This window comes from Acanthochromis polyacanthus, chromosome 7 (genome assembly GCF_021347895.1).
Source record: "Acanthochromis polyacanthus isolate Apoly-LR-REF ecotype Palm Island chromosome 7, KAUST_Apoly_ChrSc, whole genome shotgun sequence".
Lineage (NCBI taxonomy): Eukaryota > Metazoa > Chordata > Actinopteri > Pomacentridae > Acanthochromis > Acanthochromis polyacanthus.
In genome coordinates, this window is record NC_067119.1 from 14,662,223 (window position 1) to 14,679,221 (window position 16,999).

The 16,999-nt window shown below is 38.6% G+C and overlaps 1 protein-coding gene across 1 annotated transcript; it reads right to left on the reverse strand.

Moving 5' to 3' along the window:
• Positions 1-220: 220 nt before the first annotated feature.
• On the reverse strand, positions 221-11,812 carry mrps27 (mitochondrial ribosomal protein S27). Its single transcript, XM_022209135.2, has 11 exons — positions 11,717-11,812; positions 11,341-11,418; positions 9,909-9,979; positions 9,725-9,783; positions 9,023-9,137; positions 8,361-8,439; positions 6,172-6,287; positions 5,879-5,981; positions 5,622-5,764; positions 3,476-3,649; positions 221-680 (listed from the first exon to the last, which is right to left on the reverse strand). Exons 1-11 carry the CDS (start codon positions 11,802-11,804, stop codon positions 432-434), a joined length of 1,275 nt encoding a protein of 424 aa, XP_022064827.2. The 5' UTR covers positions 11,805-11,812; the 3' UTR covers positions 221-431.
• Between the last annotated feature and the right edge of the window lie 5,187 nt (positions 11,813-16,999).

Here is a 16,999-nt window from a genome sequence, read left to right on the forward strand (position 1 = left end):
TTTGACAGACGCGCACACACGGAAAACACACACATGAACGACACAGACGGCTGCAGGCAGAGAGGAAAAGGAGTGGGAGGATGTGATGGTACGATCTTTCCCCTTCTTTCTGCTTACATGAGGTCACCCGACCGACGGGTTTAACAGTTGACGCGAGCATACGTTCCAATGATATCACACCATGGTGTGCAACAGAAAAACAATAAATGTGACACAGAACTTCTGTTACGAATGAAATCTGTTTTATTCTGATATTTATATTAGCAATATTCTGTAAAAACAGAGCAGCACTTATCACATAAGCACACGATAACTGGTATTTACAAAAGTAACTAGAGACATGAGCAGATGTGATGTTGATATTTCACATTTTTAACGTACATACTGAGTGGACAGTCGGTGATCTTCATTAAGCTCCATCTGCAGAATCTCTACCCCTGCTGAGCTGCAGTCTTGGCAGCTAATCGCGCCTGTTTCTCCTGTTCGGCCCTCTCCTTCATCTCCTTCTCTCTCTGGATCAGCTGCCTCTTCTCAGAGTCCCAGCCCTGCACCCGGCTCTGGTACTGCTCCAGGTCCACTTTCTCTGCAGCAGCCAGGTTCTGCTGGGCCAGAGCGGTCACTAAAGCCTGGAAGGAGGCAGAGTCCACTTTACCCTGAGACTCCAGCTGGCTGCTCAGCGCCTAGAGAGGAAACAACAAAAGGTTAAATGTGCCAAAACACTAATCTCATCGCCTCGTTTAAATGACTTGGATACGAACCAGCAGACTCTATTCAATACTTTCCAAAACACTTAAATTTCTAGAAAACATTCCTGAAATCTCAAAAGGGATTGAATATACAGTCTATTAAACCTTTAATAAAGAAATCTGAGAGTCCACAAGTCATTTAAGAAATTAGTGCTTGTAAAAGGCTTTAAAAGTTTGCTACAGCTCTGATGCTTTGAGAAGTTTCGACATTAAAAAAAAGAACTGTTTAAAAATCAGACGATTTAAAAACTTAAAGCTGCTATGAATTACAAGATTTAGAAGATTGGCACGTTTTGACCCTGTAAATCCATGCAATACAAATTGTAACACTGAAATTAATGCATATAGCATTAAAATTTCTTGTAGTTTAACTGCTGTATAAGACCATCTGACTGGCTGCTATCACATATGACAGACACTAACTTCAGCAGTCAAACTAGACACACCTTAAATGGGTTTTTGACCACTATGGACCTATTTTTACATGCGTGAGCCCCCATTTTCTTTGTTCACATACAGGCGTACTAGGAAGCGCATGGATGCTCCTGCATGCATTTGATGAAATCCACATTCCAGCTCTACACCGTGTTACGGATCCACAGGTGGTGGGAACATGTCAAAAATCCTAATGCACCAACAAAGGCAGGAAAGAAGCTGAAAATGAGGGTGAAAATGCTTTATGAGGAAGGAAACGAATTTAGCACGGCATCCAGCACGGCACACCTTGGTGAGTAACGCTGAATGTAAACAGAAATTAGGTTTGTTTAAAAGGAAACTCCAGAAAGAACCATTCACGCAAAGCTAGCATGAAGGTGATGACAATAAAGCAGCTCCATCTAATCATCGAGTACAGAAGCACCAATGCTTTTCTCAGGTGAATCAATAAATGACGAACATTTCTGGAAAAGGTGTTCCTCAGAGAAAAAGCAGGATATAATTATAAGAAGACAAACGCACCACCCTGCCTGCTAAATCACTGTGTGATTTTATTATTATCATGAAGATGGCACAACCAGCAGAAAGAGCCGATGGGCAGAAGCACTGCTGTGGGCTACAAAAGAAAACAAAACAGTAATGATGCACTTTGATGTATCCGGTTTTCCAAAGCAGATCATGTTTTTTTGTTTTGTTTTAGACGGAGGAGAGTTTAAATTCTCTGTCCTGACTATGCCTTCAGGTTTATGTAAAGGTATTTAACTATTTAATTAAGCTGTAATCAGTCACAAAACCCACATTGTGTCATTCAGTACAAGTTGACTTGAAAACGACTTACGAGGACAGGAACGACTGTTTATCACACGTTTAAGGAAAACTGATGATGAACCATCAGGTGGCCTTTTGCTCAACTATCTCTGATCTGTTTGAAACTCTTTTTTTTTTTAAATCATAAACAATGAATCAGGGTTAGATCTTAACACTAGCCCACTAGCCCGTGGCTAGTGCACATGTTCACGGGCTAGTGCAAAATCTCTGCTACTAGCCCGTGTTGGCTAGTGCAAAACTTTTTAAGTTCACTCTATTTCTATTGTAAAGTATTGTTGATGTCATTGTTCATTGACACAGGTAACTGTGTTGCACCATGATAAGTGCTTAACAGAATCTGTAACTTAGGGTAGATGGCAGGGCAGTAAGGTGGGGTGACGTCAGCCATGTCTGAAAAGTTTGTTTGAAATGTGAGTGAGGAGATTTGCAGTGAATTTGCAAGATAGCAAAGCTTTTAATGGGCTTATGCAGATGGCCAGCGATTCTGAGTGCAGGGAGCATAACCTGGTGAGTATGGAGATTCAAGAAGTCTCAAAATCTGTTAGTTTTTTAGAACTGAAATACATGTGACTTTCAGATTGAGAAACAGGTGTTCCTTAGTGCTGTGTCAGTTAGTTATGAACATAGTAGGGCTGGCCTGAATAGCGGTTTCTGGCCTCCAAATAGTCGGGCCCTATTAAAGACTAATATCCGAATATTTGGTGGGGGGCTTCAAGTAACGGGCTAGTGCAACATTCTGCAGGCTAGTGCATTTTGCAAGCTACTAGCCCGGGTGGCTAGTGCAGAAAAAAGTTAAGATCTAACCCTGTGAATGTTTACATTTTATCTGCTTAATATTAGCTTGATATATCAAGTACTTTTAGAGATAATAAGAAAAATGATTATTGAGCTACTTTCGGCGTGTTTTTTCACACATTGAAATTTGAGGCAATCTTTGAATGGAAAAATCTCAGGAATAAAAGACTGAAATCATGTCAGTGATTCAGAATCTGACACATTGAACAAGTATATTAAGCAATGATAATGGGTGAGTTGAAATATGAAAAAGAAAAAAAAAAAAAATCAGGCTGTCCTGAAAAGTCTCATCTTTGATCACAAAATGACAAAAAAAAAGATAATGCAAAAGTCAGTAGTGATTTTTTCTGGACCACATGTCATTGCATGTCACAATAATACAAAACAAAACATCATCTTCATTCAGTTTAAATAAGTTCTGAACATGAAGTTATTGGTTTTCCAAATAAAACGAAGAAAATATTTTATAAATATGGGCACCGTCTTCATTTTTGGGCTTTTATCTTTAATAGTTTCTGAGATATTGTCCTTCAAACGTGGCCTCCAATTTTAGGTGCAAGATCTCAGAAAGTATTTCTTATGCCAAACTGAAATTTCACAAATGCCTTCATAAATATTCACATTCACAGAAGGTAGAGCTAAAACTGCAAACCTGCAATAAAACGACAAACCTTGAATCTGTTGATATAGTCAGGTAGTCTCGCCTTCTCAGCCTCATCCTTTTCATCTACAGCCTCTTGTTTCTTGTCTTCTTCACCTCCTGACTCCTCTCCTGAAGAGTCTGTGTCTGAGGTTGAGTTTGAGTTTGAGGATAGTTCCTGTAGCAAATCATTCACATGGTCCAGCTGAAAAATAATAACAATGAATGGTGAGTATGCAGAAAGATGATCACTTTTATGTGCAGCTACTATCTTGTTATATGACCCTGTTATGTTGGGGGAGTAAAAGCACATTTTTGACTTTCTCAGAAAATTCACCTCCTTACTTGAATGGTTACAGAACAGAATGACGACAAAGGCTGAACACCTACTCGACAACTCACCTCTTAATCTAACGAAGAGGTAAGATTAACTGTGACCCGAGGCAGCACCTTCACTGGAGATGTAATACTTCCTCCTTGTCCTACGGTGTTATCTTCTCTGTCTATATTATTGCTTTCTGACACAGGCTGTTTAGTTTCTGCTGCCACATTTCTCACAGACACCATCACTGCTCCAGGCTCTCTGCTATCTCATTAGAGGTGGACAAAGCTGAGCTATTGAACCGGACAGCGCAGGCCAGATTAGAGGCGATACAACCGACTGCATATATGCAAAAATAACAGCAATTTGACAGCGTGTGTGTTCCATCTCAGCAGATGAAGGCTGTCTGCATGCAGCCCACCTGGAAAGTGACAACAGTCTGTCTGCAGTGTGTAATGCTGCTTTGCAGGGCCACAGCCACTGTGCAGTGGTCTCATTTTTAATCCTATTTGTAAGAAAATGTAATCCGGCAGTAAGGTAACACTTGGGGAAATATGCCTGTCTGACGTCAAACTAACAGTCTGGGGAGAAAAATCGATAACAGAGGTTTAAATGAGTGCAGGGAGTAATGCTGTCTGGCAGGAGTGTGTGTTTATTGTTGTTTTTCTGCTCTGCTATATCCTGTAATTTCACAAGCTCAGAACTTAAATGATGGATCTTGCATTGCACTGTTTGGTGCTATATGTTTGTTTCTGTCTGTATAAAACGATCATACATTAACCATTTGTACCATATGTCTAATTCAATCTGTCTTATTCAATCACTCTCTATGTAGAACTGTAACATTGTTAGCTTGTGAGACAGCTGGATTTTTGCAAAATCTGAGAAAATCCATCTTGGCAGGCTTCAAACAACGTCCCGATGACCCGTGTCTGCTTTATTCCAGTTTCCAGGGTCGACTTTTTGGACCGTTGGCTGTAACAAACCCACTGGCACAATCAGGTTAATAAAGTAAATCAAACACACAAGAGAGCTGTCTTTAAGAAGCTGTTAATCAGAAATGAGCCGCCACATATAACGGGGGACACATGGAAATGCATTATGAATCCTTTTTCTCTCCCAATGCTGATTCTGAGCGCTTAGTTCAGTCCATCTTTAATCAACAGCAGAATGTCACTCTACGCAAGTATTCATGAGGCAGTCAAAACTGAGTCAATTGTGACTTTATCAATATAACGTATAGCACAAACAATGAATTTTAAGACTAAAACTGTCTTTATTTCTGGATCAGCCACTCTAGCCAATATCATACCACTATTTATCTCTACCTGTGGACCTAAAGAATCTATTTTATACACAATATTTGATACTATGTTTAAATATTGTATCCACATATCTGTATATTCATATATTAGTGAGTGGCCATACCTTTAATTCTGTTTATACTTTAAAATACTGTGTATATCAAACTGTATATAATGCACTTTACTGCTATTTTTGCACTTCTGGACAGATGATAAACTGCATTTTCTCACCTTAGTACTCGTACAAAAAAGTTGACCCCAATCTAATCTGACTTGCTAAATAAGGTCAACCCTGATCGTTTCACCTTAGTTCTAATAGCAAATAGCGAGTTTTATGCACAAGGTAAAATTTCCTGCATTCACTGATTTGCACATTCACCTTTAACTCGCTTGTGTTCTTGTGTTGTACAACAAAACGGTAAATCAAAAGCTTTATAATACACCAACACTTGCAACACTCATGTCTCTGCAGCAAAGTTTTTTACAACATTCTTGTGTAAAACACGCAAGCACAGAAAATGTAGTACTCCTGTGAATACGCCTGCTCTTACTGTGTCTTTGGACAGCTTGACATCGCCAGAAGCTGCAGCCACTCTCTCCATGACTGCCAGCGCTCGGTCCAGATATCCTCGAGACCAGGAGAGAGGCATCCCTTTGAAAACGGCGTGTATGCCCTTTGAAACCTCCACCTTGCCTGAGTGAGGCAGAAGGAAGAGAACAAATGAGGCAAACAGCTTAATGAAAGACTGCTGGGGGAATCAATTGAAGAAAAGTAAGAAAGAGAGCCGTGTGGGGAGATCAAACACACCTAGGAGAGCATTGCCAAGTAGCTGAGCGCTGAGGCCAATGGTGCTGTCCTGCTGCAGCCCACAGATGAGCAGCGAAGCCCCTAAAGCTCGTTCCTGTGGCTCCTGAACACAGTGAGGAACAAGTGGTTCGTTAGCTCTGCTGCAACATCCACACGATGAGCTTCAGACCTCTGTTTTTCTAAAATATAGTGCTCTTTCGACTATCTGGGAATTGATAACTTCACAGAAGTAAAAGAATATTCTGGGATCATCTGTTGTTGCAACACGTCCAGTGCTGCTGTTGCTCACTCACAGTGAGCTCTGGTTTGGTCGCTAGGTAACTGCCCAGAGCGTACAGAGACAGGATCTGCGTGGAGGGAAGGTCGAAGGCCTCCTGCAGCATCACCTCTTCCACCACAGAGCACGCACCTGTACCAGTATAACAAAAACAGCATGTGACATATGCGAGTCATAGATTTTTCTTTGCTAATACTGCTTTTCTTTCTTGCTGTGATCCTACAGTACAAGAGACATTCCTGTGTCTGTATAACCATATGTTTGTTCTGCTACAAAAGTAATTGACTGCAGGGTAGGTTTGAGGGCATGCACTTTAAAAATCAGAAACATGGTCTTCATTACCGTCTGGGAGGCAAAAGAATAAATCCGGCGTTATCTGTTTTGTACTGTCGACAAAATCCAATTATAAAAAAAATAAAAAGAGTTTCCATCCAAATTAAGCACACATTTCAACCTAATTTCCAGACAATAAAAACACAATGCGTACTTCCACCCGTTACTATTATGCAAATAAAGTAGTTGGTTCTGGACATTAACAGCTGGAGGGAACCATTAAACCACTGCAGAGCAGCAGCGTTCAACTAGAGATGTAATTAAAAGAACAAGCCTCAAGTAAACAAAATCTATATGGAAAATGTAATGAAAATGGATCATTTCTAGAGTTTTTTTTTTGCCTTATTGCTCCACACAGATCTGATGCTTCTGTCTGTTCAGTAAAGACACTGGAGTCACATGTTTGTGGTCATTTATCTGCTAACAAGGTTGTGTTGCACATTTTGCTTTTACTGACACCTAAGCTGTTACACCTCAGTAAAACAAACCAAAAAACCCACAGGTGGATGGAATATACAGCAGATATCAGTCACTCAATACTTTCACCCCCACAGCCATTCATTCAAACTTTCTCACTTCATTGCTAGAAAGACTCAACAATTCCCTACTGTAGTTCTTAAACATCCCTGAAGATGTAAACAGTGAATTTATTGGACCTATTTTCAGCTGCAGTTTCATGTGTGCATGGTACTGACCCTCAATAAACTGTCACGTCAATCTTTATGGGTTCTCTGATTCAGTTTTTTGTAGTTTATAGAAAAACATAGAGCCCAAGAGGAATAAAATAGATCAGATTTTGGTTGCTGAGGCAGTCAGTAGGACGAGTTTAGTGCTCCTTTGGGTCTCTTCTTTGGATTGGTGACACTAAAATTAGGAAACAGTGATTCCATTTCGAGTATATTTACATCCCGGAGGTGGGTACATTTGCAGTTGTCACAAAGTACTAAAACTATAATTAGAATTGATTTAAAAATATATCTAGCTGGTTGTAAAACCTGAACACTGAATGCTGCGACTAAGAAGGTGTAAAAACTTGGTAGCAAGTGAAAAGAGTAGCCAATTAAAAGTGGAAATGTGGTTCAAATGTAGTATATGAAGCATATAATTAGATAATATAGATAAATTAGGTATCTGAAAGTGTAGATTTTGGAATAGATCAAACTACTGGACCTGTGTAGTCGTGTAAAATAGTAATAAAAAAGCAGCTAAAAATAGCTCATTAAGAGATGAAATACTTGGTTAAATGGAAAAAATGTTGACAAAATGACAATTATTAATGGACATTTACAGTTTCTGTCACTGAAAGAGCAACTTTAAACCTGACCAAACAAACCTACACAGGTCAGCTAAATAAAAACTAAATACCAGTTGTGTTAAACAACATCCAGTTTTATATAAATTCAAATGAACAAAAACATGGCTGGTAGAGTCATGATAGAGTTTATCTGTTAAGCCTGTGAGCTTCTGGATTATGTCACACCGATACAGAAAACTACCAGATGTAACCTCAAAAACATTCAGACAGTATCAGAAGAGCTGCATCTCTGGAGTTAAACAACATATAAGCAATAAAAAAACATTTTATCAAAAGTAAATAAAACTTCAGCATGTGACTGCATTACCAGCTCTGCACAACGGATTGTTCACTGTATAATGTTATCACAGGAAAAAATAATCAGGCTTCCTCTCTACCCCAAAAGGAAAGAAATGTTTGAAATGTGATTTCAGTGATTTGCCAGTCAGTACCCATTTCTGTCAATATTCAAAATCAACAACAGTCTGTTTGGAAAGAGTCTGCAAGCTATTTCAGCCTGTTTGAGCCTTATTCTTCCTGAATGTTCGACTGAAAAAACAACTCTAAAAAGGTCTTACTTTTAAAATCTTCATCCTTAATGTAAGAATCTATGAGCAGGTTGAAGGTGAAGTCGTCTGGAAATATTCCATACTGGACCTGCACACAGAAGGATTATAAAAACATTTGCATCTTTTATAAAAACACTATTTTTTACATTCTTTGTTGATAAACTTGTTTACTTGACATGATTTAGTGAAGGTGATGGACATCACACACAATACTACAACTGCTGATTCTTAAAGCATCACTGGAGAGCTCTGACCTCACAGCAACATGTCACCAAACAAAACGACAACAGATGCAGTCATGTTGACTGAGCGTACTCTACTTTACCTCAGTGTAAACATGTCACTGGCAAGCTGACACCTCTGTTACTGGAGTGATTTAACAATGCTCAGATTCAACGACTCGTTAAGGAACAGAATGCATGCCGGGATGAAAATGTCAAACATGTTTGACATTATTTGTGCTGCTCTGATCAGTTTGAAAAGGTATCTGGGTGGTTTAGGTTGGATCTGGAACGTCACACACTGACAGATAACTGCAGTTATCGGCCCTGATTAGATTTCCTCTCTGACTATAAACATGAGGTTTTTCTACACTGACCAAATAATTTTTTAATCCTATATTTAGTTTATTGCCCAAACACTAAACGATGAGAACATAATAAAGTGTATACCTTGTTTTTTAGTGTGTGCAGGGCCTTTTCTCTGGCCCCATATTTCAGACACTCTCTGATCCAGCCGTGAACGGTCCAGTCTCGCAGGTACCAACAGTTTGGACTGTGACGAAACCTTAAGAGTTAACAAACACAAAGTCTCGTCATACAGCCATCCATCACAGTTCAGCATAATTACTGTGAAGTATAAAATGATACAGAAGACATGAATTAGACGGAGAACAACAGGTGACAAATCTGTGGTAAACAGTTTGTTGTTCATCAGACATTTTCATTCCCAAAAAGCAGCATGAATGTCTTAAATAGACCTCAAACATTTAAATCCACCAAATATAGCAATTACTATTTACAAACTAGCCAAAGTGGGAAAGTAGTTTAAATCCTCATTACGAAAATGAACGAGCCCAGAACAAGGGTGCGATTGGGAAACATGCTAAATCTTGTAATCACAAGAACGGGTTCGGATTCCAGAGGAAGGAGTAAACAGGAAAGGTCTGGAGTTGTCCCGAACAAAGAAAAGCATGTGACTGAACGCAAACCAAAACAGACAAACCAAACAGACAATACATTCCAAGAGGAGCACATACTGTAAGCTGATGGCACAAAAAAAAACAAAAAAAAAATCAGGGGGGCAGCAGATATTTGACACAGATACAAAGACACAAACAGTGATGCAGGAGGAGTGTAAAGGATCCCTCATACTTGTAAAGGTAGTATTCTGCTTGATCAATTTCCTCTCTGGATGATATGTTGTCAACGAACTGAAACACAAACAGAAAATATGAAGAGTTAGTAAAAATTTTGCCCTTTCTGCCATTAAATTCAGCTTCATGACAACAAACAAAACAAATAAATTACAGTCCACTCAAATGAAAACATTGCTTACCCGTGACACAGTCAGAGAGCTAACTGGGAGATTCCTCTCATATGTCCTGTCCATATTGGCAGCCAGTACAGCTGTAAATTTAAAAAAAACAAAAAACAATAACAACACTATCAAATGGTTTATAATGTAATAAACAAACCATTTACAATGTTTTACAGCATGGTATGACAGTATGATACAGAAAGCAGCACAAATAACAACGTATTTGATTAAGTCATTAAATGTTTCATCATCAGCTGTGATCCATTTAAAACCTCAGTACGTCAGTATTACCGGTTTTAATTGTATTTGAGCTGTGTGCACAAATTATATCCACACGATTAAACAGCATCCAGTGACGGCTGCAGTGCTGCACTGCCACCCTGTGTTGATTCAGAGCACACACACCAACACTGATGCTGAACTGCTGGAGTCACATATCCATACAAAAAGAGCGGTTTTCATTTTTTATCATTCACCTGAAATAAAATAACTGACACTCTATGAATATCTTTACCTGTCTGTCACATAACTCTGAGTGTAGCTGGAGTGTAGAGCAGAGCAATGTCACCAACACATACCTAATAGCAATGGAGCGTAATACTGTCTAAGCTCTTCAAAAATCATGTGTAAAGACTGTAAATATAATGTAGTACAAAATGTGGCTTTGAATGACTCGAATGCGTTTTGCTACCTTCACCACCTCTCAATCCAATCATACTGCCCTTCTCATTTCCATAACTAGATATTTTGTACAACAATCTCGACCTGAGTGATAAAACTATCGTGACACATAACCAATACCAGTAAGAAAAATGCTCAACAAAATGTTAATTTCATTTAAATACATAAGATACAAGTCGGCATGTAAAAACAAAAAGAGAACGCAAATTTTAGTTGCACCTACACACTCCAAATGTGATCCCTCCATGGTTCATAAACTGCCCCTGATAATGAAGCCTCTTTATTTGTTGTTATTTATGTGTGTAAATTCATTTATGTGTATGTTTTTCATTGCTGTGTTAATATTGAAATTATCCCCTGATGGAGAAGCTAAAGTGGATAAATCCAAACTAAGGTGCTTGAATGCAAATTAACAAATCTATTACAAACAGGCCATTAAAAATTATCAATAACTATCGTTATCAACTGAAATGAAACATCTAATCTTGACAAACTTCTTAGCGACAGTGCCTAGCCCAACAACAGTCCACTCTTCTGTAGACAGGTCAGCAGTCTATGACATGTCTGGACACATACAGACACAAATTCACATGTGATGAATTTAAAATCTCCTTTTTTTCTTTATTTGAATTTACCTCTGAACTCAGTGGACACAATCTTAAAGAAAAATGCAGCCTTTCCTGAAAAATGCTCCTTATTATTTCTGGCTGGACTGTTCATTCAAAACTCATGCAAACATGAGCATAGCATGTCCAAGTTTAAGTCTCACCCAGGTTCTGAGGATCTTTCTCTCTCGCCTCCCACACTTTGGAGTCTGTGTAAGCTGCTGAGAGCAACCATCGTCTGGCTGTGAACACAAACAGTCATGTAAGTTATACGGCTACAAACAATGTGCATGAAGGCTAAAAGGCTGTATATAACGTCAGACAGCTCAGCAAAAGAGAACTGTGAGCTGAAACTGTAGGTTGGGTCATGATGCTACATGCAGCTAACCAACGTTAACATACATGAACTGGGGACGTTTAGCTCCTCTTGCCTAAATTCTCCAATACCCACATTTGAGACAACGCAGATAAATTCTAAATGTAAGGCTAAAATTAAACTAAACTATAATTTTCTTGTAGCAACATGTAAGGTTCGCCTACCTAATAGAGACGGAGACAAACATTTAACTTTGACGGCTGCAGTCACACAACGCTTCCACACGGAGGCTGCCATTTTGGACGATACCATTTCGTAGCCGTGGCGAAGGGGGGATTTGACATTTCCGATGACGTTCCTTTCAGCCAGCATAAATGGGTTATACCAAGAATGAGGAGTAATATACAGAAGATGGCAAAAAGGTACAATGCTAGTATTTCAAAAATAAATGAATAAATAATAACATTTACAAAAAAATCATTTAATGTCATTTAATTTAATGTAATTCGATTTAAACATTAATATACAACTTTACATGAATTAGGGGATTATCTTGAATTTAAAAAGGCAAATAAAACTAATTTCAAAGTTTAGCTAATAAAAGCAACTATATTCAAAAATACTGACAAGTATTTTGAGCCTGGTGTTTTTCTTATTTTTCCTAAAGCACGACAACAATGATTGTTATTTTTTTATAGCAGGTTTTGTCTTGGGTTTGTTTGTTAATGTTAAGTTTCCACCTCAGCACCACAAAATTCTGCATATTTGCCTATGAACAAAGATATGCATAAATTAAAAATAATTATTTACTTTTCAAAATACCATACTACTACTACCACTACTCTCACTACTACTACTACTACTAATAATAATAATAGTAATAGTAAAAATATTTGATAATCTAATTTAATTTAATTAAGAAGTTAATATATTTAGATCTTGCTACATTTTTGTTGTAAGATTTATTTGTAATGCAATATGCTCTTGCACAGTGCTCTTCCTGGCATTTGTAAATGAGACTAAAATTGGTTGGTTTTGATAAATAAAAGTTATTTTTTGTTAGGAGTGCAGTTTTACATTAAATCTCTTAAATATAAAGACATTTTACCATTAAAAAAGAGTGCAGAAGACTTGAGAAAGACAAAGCTGTGACAATAGAGGGCAGTGTTTATACAAGAAGGAGACGGAACAGACAGAAGGGCTTCACTCTGCCTGGTGGCTGCTGCATATAAAGACATGAAAAATCATTCAGCATCATGGATGACTGATTCCTGAAGCTTCTCAGGACATTTGATTCATTCAGTCATGTTTGAAAGATTGTAAACAATCCCTAAAATAGTAGCACATCCTCGAAATACAGCAGGAAGTTGCAGGACAGCTTTGTGAAATATAGAGCTGAGCTGTTTCACTTTTACACAACGTGGTGTAAATTTATTTGTTCTGTGAATAGCAGCACTGCTGACCTGTTGTCCTCTGTCAGCTCTTTGCCAGACAGTGTTTTTGTTCTCCATAAGTACAGCAGCTGGACGGCAGCTCTCTGCTATTATTACTTTAAGCATCTTGGCTGTGGGTCAAAGGAGGTGACAGGTTGGGACTGGGGTGGGACAGTTTTGTGAAACAAAACGTGGAAGAAATTTTGCACCATCTCGCTTTCTTGCTGACCAGCAAAACAGGAAACTTGTACCTGAGATGCACAACAGAGAGTCAAAGGAAGTAAACATTTCTACAGGCACAGATAACTTTTCAGGAATATATTCAGAAAGGAGTCTAGCGTTCTGCTCGAGACTTTTCTTTAGAAGTCCTCTGATCATCCATAAAAGGTATAAGTTTGTGGATGTCCATCCATCCATTATCTATACACCGCTTAATCCTCATTAGAGTTGTGGGGGGCTGGAGTCTGTCCCAGCTGACTTAGGGCGAAGGTAGGGGACACCATGGACAGCTCACCAGTCTATCACAGGGCTACATAGAGAGACAAACAAGCACACTCACATTCACACCGACAGACAATTTAGAATCATCAATTAACCTCAGCATGTTTTTGGATTGTGGGAGGAAGCCGGAGTACCCGGAGAAAACCTAGCATGCACAGGGAGAACATGATGCAAACTCGACACAGAAAGGTCGGGATGCAAACCAGAAACCTTCTTGTTGCAAGGCAAGTGGTAACCACCACACCACTGTGGAGTCCTGTTTGTGGATGTGATGCAAAGAATTCAGAAGTATCTACTTTCAGTATCTCAGTTATGTTCATCCTGTGGCTGCTTCCCTTTTTATTTCATAGTGATGTAGGACATTGGTGCAGGTCCTGCAGGTGAGACAAAGGCATGTGAGACAAAAACTGCTTTGTATGAAATCTGTCTGTACAGGATGACAAGTTGGTTTTGAAGAGATTCTAATAAGAACAGATGTAACTGTCCACTAATCATAAAGCATCTGTGTGAAACGTAGCATGTCAAGCGAATAATTAAATAAGATTATCAGCTGCAAAAAGTTAGCTGTCATATTTAGTTTGAGTTTTGCTTAATATACATGTAAAGAACCCTTTCTGGTGAAAAACAACTTTTTAAACCATTGATATCATGTCCAAATGTTGTTTTTAAATGCTACAAGACAAATCATGAGCAAATATGCAGTCAACACCAGCCACTTTAAAGCTGCATTGAACCAATGACAGTCTGAAAAATACAGATTCTGACTTTCAGGGTTTCATACATCACAAACTTTAGAAACCAATTCTTTCAGCTTACAGGGTGGAGCTTTCTGCATCGTCACTTTTTACTGAAATTGGTCAAATATGTTCATGATTGAATAATACAACTTGCAAATGCGTTGCAAAAAAGACATTTAGGTGAGCTGGTGTGCTCAACCTGCAGGGACTTCATAGATCCATGCATTGTACAGAAAACAACAGTTCAGAGTTACATCTAAAGACATTTTTAGACACGAAAGGATTGTTTTGCACAGACGAACCTTGCAATAAAACCAAACAGCATAGAAATTATGTGCAAGAAGTAGGGGGAAAATCCCAGAAAAAAGATTATTAAAATAAGAATAAGACAAAATTAAGACAAAATCAAATGTTATTAATCCAAAAGAATATTCTTGAACAATTTAAGGATATAACTTGAGCATGATACTGGATTGAACTCCTGCCTCTACCTCTGGATTACACTTCATCATGACTGCTCACCCAATAACACAAGCAGGATGAAAATATTAATGAAAAAATACATAAGAATAATACATCTGCTTAAAACTGTATGATACAGTTTTAAGCAAATGACAAAATACATTCAGTAAATCAACATTTAACAGTCTTGTCTCAGAGGAGATGGATACGATATAGATTTATCTGATGTGTATTTTGTGTATTAACGTAGCTACTTGGGATGCAATTATCACACAAAGTGCAGGATGTTTAAGTTTCTGATATAAAGCAATAAAAATATCTGTGAATGTTTTTGAATGAGCTATTCCCTCTCTTCTTCTGTGGTTTCTAAAAGAATGTGAAGCAATTTGTCTTCTTATGTAACAATTAAGTACATTTTGGAGAGAATGAAACAGGATGGGAGCCACCCTGTTATATACAACCTGATATTCCCTTGTTTAACATTAAACAAATCAGCGCTGCGACTCCTGAGTATTACTTATTGTTTGCTGTGATTTTTTTCCCTCCCAAGAATCTTTCACACAACAATATAGACTCTTTTTTGAATTGCAGTCCACAGTGATGAGGGCTAGTACAGTGTGAAGCTATAAAAAGAATGTTTTTGTTTGTTTTGGATCATTTTTGTGACTTGTAACGGAGAGAGACTGGAAATATGGAGAAGAGAGAGTCAGGGAGTAGCATGCAGCAGATGGCCAGGATTCACCCAAATCACTCATCTGTCAGGTCGGCCTTATAAAAAACAACTGCTATTGTCATTATCGGTTATTGTATCATGTGAGTAGTCATTTGAGCTACAAAATGTAAGAAAATAATGCAAAATGTCACTCTGAATTCACAAGAACCAAAAATGTTTCTTTAACAGTGATATGAAACAGAGAACAGGAGAAAGTGTTTTAGTTTCAGGTGCTAGAACCAAAGACTTCGGTGCATTTCTACTTGACCAGTGACTGACATTGATAAACTATGAAATACTGCTCAGATAATTACATTTGACTGATCAGTTGATCAGCTAATAGTTTCGGCATTAAATCAGTAGATCCAGAAGGCTTAGACAGAACATCACTGAATGCATTAATGTCGTTTACATCTGACAAAAAAGGGAAAGAACCTGTGGTGTGCATGTTGCAGCAAAATGTAGAAATTTAATATGTTTTTAAATCAGTATTCTGTAACATACTTCAACTAACTGAAACATTCTTTTGAGTGTAAATCAGACAGTTTGAATAATTCTGTGCAGCCACTAAAGTCACTCATGTATGAAGCATGATTAACCTTTTTTGCTGGGGAAACATGATCTTATCAGTGTCACAGTTACCATTTGTTTGTTCGTTTTCGCTGCAAAGCAGAACTTCAGCTGCTCCTAAACACCAGATACTATTTCCCATCAGACAGGTGTTCACCTGTCCTCCTGTGTGTCTATCGGATTCCCATGGCCTCTTAAGTTTCATTTCATTAAAAAACACGCCGGAGTGATAGAACCAACTCATGAAGCACTGTCTTTCATCACGTGTCTGAGCTGTGAGCGGTTCTACACGCTATTCCTCAGAGGTTAGACAACGTGATGCTGCTGAGGGGAGCTGATTCGAGACGGGAGACAAAGACACATCGTCTCTGTGGTTTCTCTTGAAGCCAGCGGTTGGGATTGAAACGTGTAGGTGAGGAAAGGAAAGAAGAGGAGGATGTGAGAACTTCCTCAAACTGTTTGCAGTTTCGCCCTTTGGGACGCGGTGGTCGTCGCTGGTAGAAATGGAGAAGCTGCTGTTCTGCATTTCATCTGACAAGAAATGACTCTGTTTACCTGAACTGGCATGATAAAGAGATGTGTAACCCAGGAGGCACAGCGTTGGTTCAGACACAGTAAACAGTCATCTTTTCGCTTAGTTACGTCCTAGTACAGCAGCTGTTAGATATACGTGAGTTATCCCACACAATCCTTTATGATAAAATAAAGCTTTTTAGGCATTCTTTCATTCCTCTAGTATTTCTGTTTTCAGAGGAGCTTCTGCAATGAGCTGAAACAATGCTTTATTCTGAGTCATACAGACATATGAAGCCTTTGTCTGGGACACCCACTGTGTCCGTCACTGCTGTTTGATCACAACCTAAAAGAGAGAAGGGGAGAGGTGTTTTCTCTTCCTCTTCCTCTGCTTTGAAAGAGAAGCAGGAGGAGAAAGGCAAGCTTTTTGAAACACACGGCAATCATCTCTTGCCTGGTGATGTACGTGTCAGACGGAGAGGATTGAAAGGTATTATCTGCAATCTTACTCTGGAAAAACACTTACAGGGATGTTTATAAGGCGTCTAAAAGCAAAAATCTTCAGGTTCACTTCACAAG